Source organism: Sapajus apella, unplaced genomic scaffold (genome assembly GCF_009761245.1).
Source record: "Sapajus apella isolate SASKATOON/1434 unplaced genomic scaffold, GSC_monkey_1.0 scaffold2, whole genome shotgun sequence".
Lineage (NCBI taxonomy): Eukaryota > Metazoa > Chordata > Mammalia > Primates > Cebidae > Sapajus > Sapajus apella.
Window position 1 is genome coordinate 37191692 of NW_022436942.1, and position 17063 is coordinate 37208754.

Below are 17063 nucleotides of genomic sequence, written 5' to 3' on the forward strand. Positions count from 1 at the left end.
AAGGGCTTCTTGGGTCTGGAAATATCCTATTTCTGGACTTGGCTGGTGAATGCATGAATGTTCACTATGTGATAAGTCAATGGGCTGCTATTATTTTGTTCACTTTTATGTATGTGTGGATTTTTCTATAGTTGAAAAGTCAAAGTTCACGTGTGGTGGCTCACACCTATAATCCCAGCCAGCACTTTGGGGTGCCAAGTTGGGAAGAATCACTTGAGGTCAAGAGTTACAGAGCAGCCCAGGCAACAGAGTGAGGAACTATCTCTACAGAAAATTTAAAAAAAAAAAAAAAAAAAGGATCTGGGCATGTTGGTGCATGCCTGTAGTTCTTGCTACTTGGGAGGCTGAGACAGAAGGATCACTTTAGCCCAGGAATTGGAGGCTACAGTGAGCTAGGATTGTGGCACTGCACTTCAGCCTGGGTGGCAGCAAGACACTGGCTAAAAAAATAAAATAAGTAATTTAAAGTAAAAATATAAGAAAAATGAGCATAGCCTTATGCTAATTTTTCAGTTACTAGGTCTGATGTCATCACATTTCTTGCTTGTCATTGAAAATTTTTTAAACTATAAGATACTTTTTTTTAGTGGTATTTATCCAATTAAATTTGCTAACAAATTTTGGTGTGTAATTCTCATAGGTAAAGGTGTGTGGAGTGTGTGTGTGTGTGTGTGTGTGTGTGTGTGAGAGAGAGAAAGAGAGAGAGAGGAGGGGGAGGAGACCATGAAGGAAAAGGGAAGGAGTAGAAAAAGAATAAAGAGCTGTTCTGATAGATTGAAGTTTAGTAACTGTATTCTCTACAAATTGTTTTTCTCCATCTTGCAGTGTCAGATAAAGGCATCCCAGGGTGATTTCAGAGCTGGAAACAGGCACTTTTTTATTATAATGCTAATGGAAGGAAGGTGTACATTCTGTTACCAATAATGGAATCTATTTCCATTATTAAGTAATGAGCCTTAATTCTTTGAATTTTTGTGATCCATTTGGCAGTAGGTGCCTCAGCATTTCAGCTCTGCTATATGTACATAGAGATATGTTTTATTTAAGTCGTCTTATTCATATATTTCAAAAAGAAATCAATTTTTGGCCAAGGGTTGCCAAATTTTGCCATATATATAGTTATAGTTTATTACAGACTTCGGTTGTAAAATATTAAATTCTTATATCCTTTTGGGGCACAATACAATTTTATCAGTTTGTACCTCTAGTTCTACCTCAAGACATGGTGAGAGATTGAAGTACCTCTTCATCTTAACATTTTGGGTTCAAGCTGTTGCATAAGGGTGTGAAAATGGAAGTTGGCCTATTTTTGAGCTTTAATAATATTGTCAAATACTTCTTAATCATAAGAGTTATAGTTATGTACTACAATATGTATAATTCTCTGAAATTTAAAATAAAACCTGAAAGCCACAAAAGCTTACCATAAAATAAAATATGATGGAATATTATTTCTAACTAGCTTATCTGTATTTCCTTCATTGAAGGGAATCTGAAGTAAAAAAAAAAATAGCCCTCTTATTGAAAAGAGTTTGGAAGGTAAAGACAACTCATTTTCTATTCAATTCTTTGTAAGTAGAAAAAGAGGAAAGATAGTGTTATAGCTGTCAGCAGATGTCTGACACTTGAAGGAGCGTATCGTTACAATAGATGAGCTAACAATATCTTCAAAGGTCATCATGAATCCCTAAAAATGAGGAACATTTGTCCATTGACTATTTCAGTGACCTCTTTTTGGGCTTTAAGTCTAAAAAACCTGGCAGATCAGAACTTTATATTTGGCATTTTGAGGGTCAAATCTCTACATGACGTGCAAGTCAGAAGGAGATATTACTTGCAAAATACCATCTTTTTTCAGAAGTTAAACTCACATTAAATGTCAAGAGACTGAAACACTGATTTCAAGAAGACACAATTTAGAAAAGATAAATGAAAACGTGTGTTAAAGAAGTCACCAGTGAGAGCTAACTGTGATGGTCATAGTATTATTTAAAGAGTTGGAACACATGAAATTAAGCATTTTGTAAAATGAAGGCTTTTTATCATCCACATAAGATTCTGACATTTAAACCATGTTTCTTCCATTTTGTTCACAGGCTCACCTTGTAGCAGCTTTTGAAAAGAGTTTAGGGAATATGACTGGCCGATTGCAAAGTCTAACCATGACAGCGGAACAAAAGGTATGTTCAGAATTTGCCACTGGAGACTGAAAGAAGACAGCAAATTGCATAGGATTCTTAAATAATACCTGAAGCTCTTTAAAAATAATGTTCCAGGCTGGGTGCAGGGGCTCATGCCTGTAATCCCAGCACATTGGGAGACCAAGATGGGTGCATCACTTAAGGCCAGGAGTTCAAGACCAGCCTAGCCAAAATGGTAAAATCCCATCTCTACTAAAAATACAAAAAAAAAAAAAAAAAGAAGAAGCTGGGTGTTATGGCAGGTGCATGTAATCCCAGCTACTCAGGAGGCTGAGGCAGGAGAATCATTACTCAGGAGGCTGAGGCAGGAGAATCACTTGAACCCAGGAGGCGGAGGTTGCAGTGAGCCAAGATCACACCACTGCACTCCAGCCTGGGTGACAAAATAAATAAATAATAATAAATAATAACATTCCATTCTATGCTAAATTAAAACAATGATAATACCTTTCTTTTCAGATTTTAATTTAAAGATATAATTATTTTACTTCATATTGGAACACACAAATACACACAAAATTCTTGCTAGGCAGTCTATTAATTTACTTCTGGATGGAACTAGTAAAAGAATACTGAATGTTCAGAAAGAAAAACAGTCACATGAGAGAATATTCTGAGAGCAAATTGTTATGCAGTTGACAAGAATCCTACTTTGATAAGAACTTTCACAAATATATGGTCACTAAATCCAGCTATAGAGCATGGCTGTAGGCTAAGACACACAGGAAGGATGCGTGGGACAGATGTTAGGACTCTACCAAGTAAGGGACTTCAGGTTACACCATCTGTGAAACAGAGGCCAATCCTGTGTAATTTTGAAGTAACAAGAACTAGTTTCCATCTAGGTATGTTGCCTTTGAAGAGCAGTGATTTGTTATGTCAAAATGTTTAAAATGAACTTAAAAGATTTTATGGTCTGACAAAAGGAATACCAAAAAGAAAGGAACGGGGAATGTAGTTCACAAAGACAAATACATTAAAGAGGTCCATACTGAGTGGAAAGCCTGGTCACCTTTCCTGTACTGACCAGTTAACTTACTTCTCTGCTGTTAGTCCAGTGGCCTTAACTTCTTTGGATGGGTGTCAGAGATAGGTGAAGCCTCTGGAATTGTATGGAGTGTGTGTGTGTGTGTGTGTGTGTGTGTGTGTCTGTGTGTGTGTGTGTGTGTGTGTGTGTGAAAACTGTAAATATGTATAAATGATCAGGTGTCCAGAGTTTTCATCTAATTCTCAAAGAGACCCATTATATAAAAAGTTTTGGGTATTTTCAGGAATGTATTCCTCTATCCATAGGAATGGCTTCAGTTTTGTCTTCAGATTCTGTAAGGTATGTGATTAGCTTTACAAAACTGGTATGTATGACCAAATTTTGTCAGTTTACAAAAGTTTATTTTCAAAACACTGAATGAACAGTTTAATGAAATCAAAAGAGAAAACCTCATATTCTTATAATTGCCTAGTGTTACTAGCACATTTATTCTCATATTCTCCATTTACCTGCCTGTGAGAGACAGCACTATCCATTCCTGTCAAATCTGTTCTAGGACAGCTAAGAAACTCCTTTTGAGCCATAAGTTTTCCCTCCTTCCTTCCTACCTTCCTTCTTCCTTCCTTTTTCTTTCTTCCTTTCTCCTTTCCTTTCCTTCCCTTCCCTTCCTTCTTGCCTCTTTTCAACTCTTCCTTTCTCCTCCCTTCCACCATTCCTTCTTTCCCTCGGCCTTTCTTTTTTTTTTTTTTTTTTTTTTTTTTGGTACAGCTTGTCTTGTCACTTCACTATGTAACATAAGAATCCAGAAAATAGAATTACAAGGCTTTTTAGAGCAGCTAATGGGAAAGAATAAAAACACTGGGGTCCAGTATTCTTGAATGAGAATTCTGGCTATGTCTGTTAAAAGCTGAGTAATCTTGAACAAGTTTATCTTACCTTTCTTGAATCTCAAATTCACCTTTTTAAAAGTGTGGATGATAATAATTACCTTGTAGGATCACCATGAGGAATAAGATACTCTGATCATGTCACATGTTAGGGCCTGTCAAAAAATATTATCTTCTTTTACATTTCTCATTTTCCCTTGAAAATTAAAAGATAAAACCAAATTCCTCACTGGGCATATGCCAAGCATATTGCTGGAAATGAGTGTTAAAATTTAAGTCTCAATATCTTTAAGAAATCAAAATTAATAGAAATTTTGTCTCCCACCCAATATTTTCTTGTATTCTATTATATTTTTAAGTAAATTTTCTCATAGCAACTGAAAAAAAAATGCAGAAGTTAACTTATAATGCCTATGATTAATCCCTGAATATTTAAAAACTTTTCTGTAACAAGAGATTTTATAATGTGCCTACATTATACTTAAAATAACATTGCCAACATTTAAAATTTTCTCAGAAGATAACAGAATGTCTCATATTTCCGTTATCATTTTTTAACTGAAAACAAAATCACTTCTTTTTGAATTGCAAACTGTATACATACAACAATCTTGGTTAACTATTAATTTGAGATTATAATTTGCTTATTCTCAAAGTGATTTTTAAAAGCCCGTGAAATTATTTGTAATATGAAATAGTATAATTCAAGGACACAGTCTAATGAAAGCCAGTAGAGTAATGTATATAACAATGTACCTCAGCCTAGATAATTACTACTGCAAGGCACTGAACTGAATTGAATTTCAAGGAAGCTAAGGTATAAAGGGAGATTGTTTGGTGTACTTTATTCTCTTTTCTGGCCAGAAGAGCATATGTAGACTGAAGAAACAAACTGGCACTAAACTCAAGGACAAATTTATTGCCAAGGTTTTTAAATTAGGGTCATGGAATAACAAAAGACAAAATCACTGTTCAAATAGACATTTCTCTAAAAGCTAAGGGCACAACATTTAATCATATTTCACTAAAGGCATTTATTCAGGGAGCTGAGATAAAAGGGTATATTGCTCTCTGGTGATCCAACAATCCTGAGAAAAGGCTTGTGAAATATAGAGCCGAGATTCTTAAACTCCCTTCCCCGAGTTACAAGCTTCATTTATATACTTAGTCATTCATCAAGTTTATATTGAATTTGTGCTGTTCTAATGACAAAACAGTACAGAAAATGTAGCTATAGAATGATAGATATAGGTCTATATCTACAGATACAGATGTCTACTACAACTCTAAAAATATATTATACATGTATATATAATATTCCTCATGTAGTTTATATTTCTCATATATATGTATCTCTTTATCATGGAGTTATGACAGATGATAATAAAAGTGTATTAAAACAGACCAGGTGTGGTGGCTCATGCCTGTAATCCCAGCACTTCGGGAGGCTGAGACAGTAGGATCACCTGAGGTCAGGAGTTCAAGACTACCCTGGCCAACATAATGAAACCCTGCCTCTGCTGAAAACAAAAATTAACTGGGCCTGGTAGCCTGCACCTGTAGTCCAAGCTACTCAGGAGGTTGAGGCAGGAGAATCACTATACCTGGGAGGCAGAGGTTGCAGTGAGCCAAGATTGTGCCACAGCACTCCAGCCTGGGTGACAGAGCAAGACTCCATCTCAATAAAAAAAAATACATATATAAATACATATATGCACACATATATAAATACATATGTATGCATAATACATGTTTTATTATTTTGTATTTATTTTGTATTTATATATGTGTGTATATATGTATGTATGTATCTATATATGTATATGTGTTTATATATATACATATATATGTATGTGTATATATACACATGTATACTTTAAAAATGAATAAACTAGATTAAGACTCTAATTCTAGTTTTGGGCTTCACAGTGTGATTTTCAGCAATCACATGGCATTAATAGCCTGAAACTGCATCAAACATTTTGTTTGATTTATAGACCAAAATAACTCCTTTGAATAGAGAGGGATTCACTCCTAACACTTTTCCTATTTCCAGATGCCAAACAACACTGAATCTCTTGCCAAATTTGTGTGCCAGAACACTGGTTTTATACACTTATAGCCTGGTAAGAAAGAAAAGGCATATATTAATAACCCAGAGGCAGAAAATTATCATGCTATTAGACTGAGTACAGTGTCATGTGCATTCTCAAACAAAACTCACATCTGCATAATGCCTGCAGAGTAGAGACGGCACAGAGGGCACTCCTCAGGCTTTGGAAGGATAAAGAAGATTAATACAGGGGAAATATAGAAATGTATGTCACAGAAAAAGGAACAACATGCATGAGCATGGGCAAGAAAGGGAAAAATTATAGAAGGTATTAAGGGAAAAATAGAGAATATGTGGGAAATGTAAGACTAAGCTAGAGACTCAGGCTAGAAAGAAGTCTAAGGAATTTGATCTTTGCAAACAAGAAACCATTTAAAGGTGTTTGACACTGGACTGATGTGATAAAAGTAAGTTGGTGATTGGTCAGGTGCAGTAGCTCACACCTGTAATCCTAGCACTTTGGGAGTCTGAAGGGGGCAGAACACTTGAGGTCAGGAGTTTAAGACCAGCCTGGCTAACATGGTGAAATCTGCCTCTACTAAAAATACATAATTAGCTGGGCTTGGTGGTGGGCACTTGTAATCCCAGCTACTGGGGAGGCTGAGGCAGGAGAATCACTTGAAACCAGGAGGTGGAGGTTGCAGAGCCGAGGTCACGCTGCTGCACTCCAGCATGGGCAACAGAACATAAGTTCAAATAGAAAAAAAAAAAAAAAAAAAAATTAAAAAAAGTTGGTGTTCAACTGGCAGCATTTTCCAAAAGTTAAACAGTGTTTCCAATAGCTGCTAAAAGAAGACATGTTCTATATTAGTAATCTATAAGTAGCAAAAAATTAGGAGAATTGTTAAGATGCTTGCTGGGGAGTGAAAGTATCTCTAGGCATTACCCTATACCTAACCTAGGGCTCAGTAGACTATGAAATTGACACAGTTTGATCAATAATTTTATGTTGATTTCAGATCCTTATCATTTTACCAGCACTTCTTCACCAGGATTATATGGAAAAAAAAATTAAACCTGATTCCCTGAGGCATCCATTGTATGTGCTGAAATAACTTATTTTCTCACCATCTACAATGGTGCTACCTATGTACCACTCTAGTCAGAATCGAGGAAATTGCTACTCAAATCATTGTGCAGGGCTTAATTTTCTCACAGAATGCCAGTTGAGAAAAGCTGAACTGGGAAAAATCCAGCAAACTATATTTTTATAAGTAACATTTTTACAGAACTACTTCCAACTCCTCGTGTTCAAATTTACTAAAGCTATACTCACTGCTAAATATTTAGGAATTTAAAACTGAGAAGATTTTCAAATTAGGTCCCTGTAGCTGTCATGGCAAGGCAATTAGAACATATGTTAAGGTATGATAGGTTTTTCTTGTCAGAAGGTCAGTGTAGGGCAGAGGAATATCCCCTTGTATGAGTGCTGAAGCTCAGATATTGAGTCCTATGCTAACCATAAAGCCTAGTGTTTGCTTATTTGTTATTTCTCTGAAACTATTTCTTGGGATGACTACAGAATAGAAATCAAAACTTCAAGTGAGGGAATTTGAAGCCAAATATTTGAAAATAGATAATGCTGCAAGTAAAAATTTAGTTGAATACGATTTTTACATTAACTCTCCCCAATTTATGTTATGATATTTGCCCTCTAGAAGTGTTTTTAAAAATGTGTCACGAGACTCAGACGATTCATCTATTAATCTTTAGGGCATAGAATCATGTGAATCTATAATTTTCAAATTATTTACACTACTAGTATTTGGTGAAAATAGATACAGTAGGGATGGCCAGGTCCTTTTAGTAGAACAATTAGGAAGACCTCAAATGTAAAGTGGAGTGAGGAAGGGAGGACCTGTTTGAGGAAACTGGAGCTGGGAAGTGTAAAATTAACCTAGTGCCAACGTGAGGACGCAAAAGACAGATGTGGTAGAAAATTTAAAGGGCCTGGCCTAGAAGATAAGTTTGGTTAATGAGATTTGTTGATGAGATTGTCCCAAGCTTGTGGGATTCCCAACAAAGCCTTTATTAGTGAGAAATTTGGAAAGAGATTAGGTATAGTTAAGAAAATGGATTGGGAAGACCACCTTGGCAAGCTAGTATTGTGACACAACATTTGATCTTTTATTTTGAAACATTTCAAGCCTGACCTTAATAAATTATTTAGCCTCAGAGATATGCATAAAACTGTGAAAAGAGACATCAACTACATTCAACTTGCTTTACATGAGAAACTTTCATGGAAAACTAGAACTTTACAAGGTCAGCAGGTGTTGGGGTATCATTATCTTGAATAGCTCATTGGAGGAAAGTGAAATTTTACTTTGGTTCTCAGGTTTTAAAATATCTATCATTTTTGAAAAGTGTGAAGTTACAAAATATGATCGGATTATCTTATTCCTAAAACCTTTTGTAGAATTAGCCCAGCATCAATCTTCTCTTTGGTATTTAATGAGAATAAGAGACTGGAAATGACTGAATTGAAAGAGTAGACTAAATCCATATGTTGACGGCATATACATTTTTTTTCGTTTTTTTTTTTTTCTGAATGATTGATAGGGATTCTCAAAACTTTAGTATCTTCTATTATTTCCCTTCAACTAAAAAAATTTATATGAAAATATTTTAGAATATCTAATGATTTTATAGTTAGCTACCTCTGGAATTCATTTTTAATCATATTCCTGATCCAAACTCCCTACTAAAAATATAAATAAAAATTCATAGTTGTGTCTGGAGACCACATTATAATTTCTATGCATTATAGAAACCTGAGAAGCATAAAGCTTAAAAAATAAATGTGAACAACTAACCATAATTATGAAGAAGAAAAATGAAGACTAGAAATAAACTATTGAAAAATTTCTATGTCTCAGTTAAGTTTTTATTTAAAAATCTTTTATGTTCATCCCTATAACACTGTTGGGAAAGAAAGAAAGGAAATCCTAACTCTGTTCCCATCCAAACGAGGTGATTCTACTGATTTAGTCATAATAAGACTTCCTGGTTATAATAAATAATAAAGTGGTACTCTACTTTTAGGTGATCAGCAGACACCCTCTTGCAAAAAAAATAAAAAGTATGCAAAGAAGTTGAAGTTTTATGTTATTCTTTCAAGGGGAGAAACATCCTTTTAACACAGACCGGAACACTTTAACAAAATCATGCCAGTTAATGTGGAGCTCATAAATCAGGTGAAAAAGTATATTCATCAACAACTAGACAAGCTAAATACATTAAATAGCCTCGAAGCCCAGTCTCGTTTTTCTTCTGACAGGAAAACAGGTTTCACAAGTATGGAGACATTTTACCATGGCTTTTAACAGTGATGAAGGATATTTAAAGTAAAGGGAAAAACTATATGAAAAGACTCAGAGAAAAGAGATGACAGAAAAGAGATGAGTGTGGCTTGAGTGACAAGATGAGAGCAGATCTCATTAACTGAAATGAGAGAGAAGGAAGGAATTTTGCAAATATGAAAGATAACGAGTACAGGTTTGAACAGATTATGTCAATCAGTGCAGAATTTGGCTATCTTGTTAATCAAAGACTATGAATATTTTATACGTATTTGCTTATACTGATAAAGTTCTAAAGAAATAACAGTATGAATTTGGTTGAACTATTTTTTTCTTAGATATGATTCTCTCAAGTTATATAGTAGATATATATCTTAACTAGTTATTCTTTTTACATTTATTGTGCCACATTGAGTAACAACTAACTTGCTAATATCTATTGCTTTTTAAAAGACAGTTAATATTAGAAAGTGATCATTTTCTATGTCATATTAAACATGATATTCTAAAAAAGCAACATTCCCTGAATGTTCTACTTTTTATCTTTTTTGAAAACAGGTTTGAGAAGAGATTTCTCTTGAAAAACTGAATGTTTTGACACTGAAATAAGTCAGCTAACTCAAAGTTAAGCTTAATTTTTTGACATTGTTGTCATGAGATCTCATTTCCACTTTTTTCCTTTAAAGCTACAGGCAAATGTTTTAACAGATTTTAATCCATAGTACAAGCTTAATTGATCTTAAATTTCAGAATAAAAATCTGATTTTAATTAAAATTTAATATGCATTCTAGTATTTATGTTGTAAAATTAGTATTTATGTGATTCCATTAACTATGCACCATTTATTCCTTTTTGAATAAATTTTCAGTAAGATCAGAATAAATGCTAATTTGGCAATGGACAGAATATACAAATTATAGAGACTGAGTTGTTATTATGAATTGGGTCTCACTTTTGTCATGACACTGGAAATTTTCCACAAGTATTATATTCTTCTTTTATAATAAATATAGTGCAAATGAATTGCAGTCAATATTTGAAGACCCATCTATAAATTTAGGAGGTAACTATTGATTTTTCATTATGATAAATTCTTCAACTTGTAAGCTACTAAAAGTCCATGAGAAGGTTTAGTTGTTTTAAATTTAACTGTTCTCTATCAGGAAGATGTCAGGGATCCAATGAAAATAGTTATATTAGGTGCCAGGTATCCATTCCAAACTTGGATATCATTTCAATTAGCATCGTCTGTCATTTTCTTTAAGTGTCTAAGGTTAGAATAGTCACAGGATATTCCCATGTATGAGGCAATTTTCTGCAAAGACTGTTGTTGAGGTTCTTTTTAAAATATATATTCTGGGAGATATTGAGTAAAAAGAAATGATTTCCCAGAGAATGAAGAACCCAAGCCTGAGTCTTTGGCTTTCTGACAAAGATGTTAGAGAAAATGATGAATGACAAATACATTACCAAGGAATTCTCCCTCTAAGGGGCTGACAAAGATCTGATTTTTAGGATTTTATTGCCACCAAGAAAGACACCGCTTGTATCTTTGAGCTTCTGATGGCAATATGGTCTATACTGAAACAACACTCAGTTCGTTTTCTTTCTTTCTATCTTTTTTGAGTTATTTTATTTTACACATAATGAGTTATTTCTGATAAAATAATTTAATTAAATAACTATGAAAGGTCAAATGTGTACAAGTATTTTTATTGGGACATATCTTAAGATTATTCTAAATGCAATAAAAATATATGCTTTATTAAACTTTGATTTGTAAGCTGCTTTGTAATTCCACTATATTTTTAAATTGTATAATGTATATATTTTTTATTTACTTTATTCCTGTTGCTTTGGCTTGGTGAGACTAGGTCTCTACATTAGGACTTTTACTGAATGAAAAACTATCAGAATGAAACATTACCTTGATATGGCATCAGAATTTAGTAAGAAGACATTTAATAGGAATTTAGGGTAAGTTCCAGGTTTTACACATAAATACAAAGAATCAATTCTGCAGGCACAAAATACTTCAACAAAATCTGAAATCATTCATTTGATGAAAACTCAGGTTTCCAGCTGACAATAAATACAATGCAATGCAACAGTCCAATACTGATATATCAACATCTAATGTAATCATAGATAATGTTAATAAGTATGTTATCTGAAATGAGTGATGTGATATCCTGTTTTTCTTTGTACTGGTGAGTTCTGGGTGCCACCCTTTGAAAGGAATAGAAATTATTCACATCACTTTTATAAGAAAATAACTAAGAAAAAAATCTCCTTTAGCTAAAAAAAGAAGTTACTAAGTACAACTTCACAAGTTCAAATAAGCATCCAAATCTTCCAGGAGGTTGTTACTACGTAAAATCAAACCTTTTTGATAGTCACTATGAAAAAGCAGATTTTAGTTTTCTTTCTAGGTATTAAAGTTTCCAAACTCTGTTTATTTCACAGGAGTCTGAACTTATAGAACTAAGAGAAACCATTGAAATGCTGAAGGCTCAGAATTCTGCTGCCCAGGCGGCTATTCAGGGAGCGCTGAATGGTCCAGACCACCCTCCCAAAGGTATATTTATAAACAGTTTCATTTCCACCCAATATAATAGGCATATATTTTATTTATTAATTACAGTAAAACTGTGTTTACTCAGTGTCACTGCCTTTTATAATGAATAAGTTGGTATTAATGTGGTCAGAATCCTAGAATTTTAGAACTGGGACTTGCATTACCAAATAATTTTTAAACTGATATTAAGAAATTTGCTTCTATAGTTGTATACACATCTCCCTGTTTGATACAGTGGAGATGGAGATGGAGTGGTTGGTTAATACATGTATATCTTAATTCAGGCAAAACAAACCCATTAATGAGTATAATAATCCAGATTTGTACATAAAAATGAAATAGTCAATATGATGAGATAAAAAGCAGTGGGAATGGTGAGCAACTTTTCCTGGATTGAGGCTACAAAAAAGTACATTTCCTATAGATAATTTTAAAACAGTTTTAATTTAAATAAAAACAACGGACAAAAGGTAGGTCTGTTTTATATTATTCCTATGCTTCGACAATTCTAAACATGAAAATATTTAGAATTTTCACTGCCCCTACTTCTTGGTTCACCACTGAAGAAATGCTCATTACTAATGTCATGTCATTCTTTACGTCGGTTCTATTTACTCATTTCCTGACACTTTTCAAAATCATTCAACGTGCTCAACTCTTTCCCAGCTTAAAAAATCCTGTCCTAAAATATGAATGCCTTATCTCTCTTTTCATTTCCAGAAGACTTCTGAGAAAAATTTTATGAAATCTTTCAATATCTTCAGCCATCAGCCATCTTTAGACCACTGGAGTGTAGCTTCTCTTCCTTCCACTCCACCAAAACAATGTACTCCAGGATCAGTAGAAACTTACATGACACTAAATTTAGTAAAACATTGAAAATATTTATTGTATGAGACAGACATGGAAACAGCATTTGATGCTGATGTTTATTCCTTCCTATGTGAAACATTTGGTTTTTCTAATGTTCCATACATTTTTGGTTTTTCTTCTGCTCCTTTGAAAATATTGAAATATTTTTCAATATTTCTTTTGTAAATTCACTATTTTGTATCCATTTGTTAATTGTTGATATCCTAAGTTCTCTTGCATTATGATTCTGTACATTATGATTCTATTTAAAATCATATGGAAACTCATCTAATACACTAGCTGTAATTTTCATTAATGTGCTAATAGCTAATAACTGTCAAATTTAGTTCTCCAGGCCAGGCTCTGTATATCCAGCTACCAAGAAAGAACTCCATGTGGATATGTTTGGATTTCTGTTTCACATCTTAAACCCAACATCTCCAAATTTAAATTTGTCTTCTGTCTCAGACCTGCTTCTCCTCCATTGCTCATTGCCTCAGTAGATGGCACTGTCACCCTTCCATTTAGCCAGAAATCTAGGTAGTCTTCATAATTCCTCCTCTTCCTTATTGAATAAGTCACCAACACCTACTGATTCCACCCCTTAAATATCTCTTGGATCTAATCACTTTTCTCTGATTATACTCTCGCCATCCATCATCTCTCTTCTGAACCATGACCACAAACCCCTAAATAGCCTTCCTCTTCCTAATGTTATACTACTTTACACCGCTCTTCAGATTGAAGCCAGAACGGTCATTAAGAAACACATCTAGAGGTATCCCATTGCCTTTAAGGTGGAATAGACTCTTCAACATGACATAATCTCTCTTCACCAGCTTCATTCGTTCAATAAATACTTATTCATAACCAATTATGTGCCAGCTGACACACAGACAGACTTTACTTCTTGTTCCATTATTCTACATTTCAGCTCTCCTGATATTTTTCAATTCTTCATAAGTTATTTATAAATTGTGTTCATTCCATTTAGAATATTCTATCTTGTTTGAAAAGCATAAAATCTTTATGAGACACTGCAGCAGTTAGCCTAAATATGCTTCCTTGACCCCTACACTGAATGAAGCTCCCTGTGATATGTTTCTGGAAGTAGCTATACTTCCCTTCTTAAAATTACATTATACTTTGGGGCTTTTATTTAAGGCATGTCTTTCCTGATTGACAGTAGTAGGGTTTGTTTCCTCATCCTTTTCAAAGACATCTTGGTGCCCATGATGATGTCTTGTACATAAAAGGAGCATATTTGAATTTTTAAAAGAAGAATAATATAATTTTTTAAATGAATTTCAATTTAAACTTTAGGAAAACAATTATATAAAGTGAGATATACTTAAATTGAAGGACAAAGTAGTTCTGCAGGGTCTATCTGTCTCAAGAATTTAGCAACTTTCCATGTGGAGGAGTGATTTACGTGATGCATGGAAAATTACTGCATATTTAAAGCTTATCTTAGAGCTATAATAAAGCAGCTTATGTTCTAAATCTTCATGTCGTAAATAGGTCCAGAAGGGATTTTGAAAGGCTTAATCCTTACTTTAACGCAGCACAAGTCACTGAAGTGAAACTTTCTGAAAGGATTCCTTTTATCTTAGGCAATAGGTAGCTTAATATATCTACTGAAATTGAAAAACTAGAATTCCTTTGCTCAGAGGGGTGGTGCTTAAGATGAAAAATAACAGTTAATATCTAAATTGATCAAGAAATATTTAAAAATAATTTTCTAGGTTTTAAAACTAACAAAAACAACTGCCTGTAAAGGATTAAATGTATACAGGTAGTTAGATTGTATTTCTGTAATATTAAAACTCACTATTAAATTTAATGAACACAAAGTGTGATTCTTATCACATTGATCATTGACATATGGAAAAAATAGTTGGACTAATTATGTGTCATTTCATGGGTTATTAAGGTAATTGTATAAATTTATATACATATAAATTTATATTTGGAAATCATATTGAAATTCACTTTTAGAGACCCTTAAAATATTTATGTCATGTATTTTTTTAACATATGATCTTAAAAGATATATTTGGAAGAGGCAACAGTTTTATAGACAGGTCAGACTATCACAAAATCACATACCGATTTGTGAATATATATTTTCATTTTCTCTAAATTAATGCATCACATTCGTTAACAAAGTCTGATAAATAATTATAGTCTATAATAAAATATTTTTATTTACAAACATCTTTAAACACGTGCTATTAAGTACTAGGCATTATCAGGTCTTAAAATACAAAGATTTAAAAAATTACCCTGTGCTCATGGGGCTCACAGTCCACTGCAAATATAATAATTGTGATAAGAAATTTGAAAGTTGAAGGTAATAGAAAATTTTACTTTCATTTTTCAAAATGTAACATTGTGTTTTAAGTCACTACTTCTGTGTAAATATGGAATTGTTTTTCCTTAAGATATACCAAATATAGTTGGATAACACATGTATTAAAGTTCTGTCAGCACTAAATATTTTTTAGAAATAATGATGGGCAAACATAGTTATGTTGAATGAAAAAATAGACTAGATTTATTTAACAGCTATGTATTGATTGATACTACATGCCATATGCTATACAAGGTTTGAAAGATATAATGGTAAACAAAATAGATATGGTCTTTGTCTCCATAAAACTTTTAGTCTAGTGGGAGAGCAGAAGGTAAATGAACATATGTGATCATTGGTGTACCTGAACATGTATACCAAAACAGTTATAAGTTCTAAGATGGACAGTAATGGGTACCATAGGGAAAGAGGGTACCAAGGAACCTACTAGAGGTTACATAGTCAGGGGAGATTATTCCAAGGTAGTAATATTTAAGTGAATATCCAAGGAATAATTTTCAATCGTAAGTACTGAGGGAGGAGCATTTCAAAAGAACTTTGAGGCAGAAAATAAATTAGTACCTTTATGGAACTAACGTAAGGAAGATGTTAAACAATTGTTTAATAAGAAGAACACAGTGGATGAGTTACGAACTGACAAGATTACTAAGGGATTGTAGGCCACATTTAGAAGCTGGCTATTTTAATCTATTCTTATTAAAGTGAGAAGTTATTGAAAGGTCTTAAGTGGGGGAGCGTTGATGAAGTTTTCCTTTTAAAAAAGATTTTTCTAGCGATTGTTTATAGAATGATTTGAAGATGAGTAAGTTCAGTAGCTATACTTGCTGTAAAGGTTGTATTGGTAGCTTGAACTGGGACTGTCGTGACGCAGAGGACCGGAGGTGGAAAATGACGAGTGAACAAACACATCCCTGAAATCTTCACTTTAAAAACAGCTTTCTCCATTCATTCAGATGGCTGATATTCATGTGGTTAGCCGTTGTTTACTGAACTTTATGATGCCCCATGTACCGAATTAAATATTTACAAGCACTAAAAATGAATTGTTAGGGAATGGCAAAACACATTTCCTTCATTTCAAAATATTATTAAAATTATGGTTTTGCCAATCTTTATTGGTGAATGCAGTCATACTTGAAAGTAACTGATACCTCCAAGGACTACTTTTGATCTATGATTATAATAATTTACCTATCTTTTTAAAAATTTATTATTAAAGCAAACACCATTTATTAATTCTGGATGTAAAAAAATTCTGAAATGCTTTAATACTTTGTGCTTTTCTATTCATGAAAGTCAATTATTACGAATGGGCTATCAAATGCTACATCTTTTTCAAAAAGCTAATGGCCAATCACAGCAAAAATTTAAAACACGAAGAAATACACATATTCTTCTATTGTCTATTTATGTGACTTCCTTAATAGTTGACTAAAGGATACCAGATTTATTTATTATTGAATTAAAACCTCTACATGAATACCTTGATTTAGGTTTAGGTGTTGGTAGTATTTTAGTATGCAAAACCAGTTAATGTTCTCATCATTACTTTTTAAAATAATTTTAAGAGGTGAACTCTAGGGATTCTAAAAAACAAAAAGCTCTATCTGTTTTTTTCCTATAAAATTTTTCAGCATGATTTCCTTAGTAGAAAAATTAAGGCTCTTATTGATACATATGTAAATGAAGGTGAGGATACATATATACACACATACATATGTATGTATATGTATATACATATATTACATGTCTATTAATATGTACATA

The 17063-nt window shown here is 33.2% G+C and overlaps 1 protein-coding gene across 9 annotated transcripts in view; it reads left to right on the forward strand.

The window, feature by feature from the left end:
• Positions 1-17063, forward strand: part of NAV3 (neuron navigator 3) — a 623567-nt gene that overhangs the window by 567207 nt on the left and 39297 nt on the right. For all 9 annotated transcript variants that reach the window (XM_032285065.1, XM_032285057.1, XM_032285074.1 and 6 more), the window contains 2 exons: positions 2097-2180; positions 11959-12070. In XM_032285065.1, coding sequence (XP_032140956.1) covers positions 2097-2180; positions 11959-12070 — 196 coding nt within the window. The remainder of the gene's footprint in view (positions 1-2096; positions 2181-11958; positions 12071-17063) is intronic.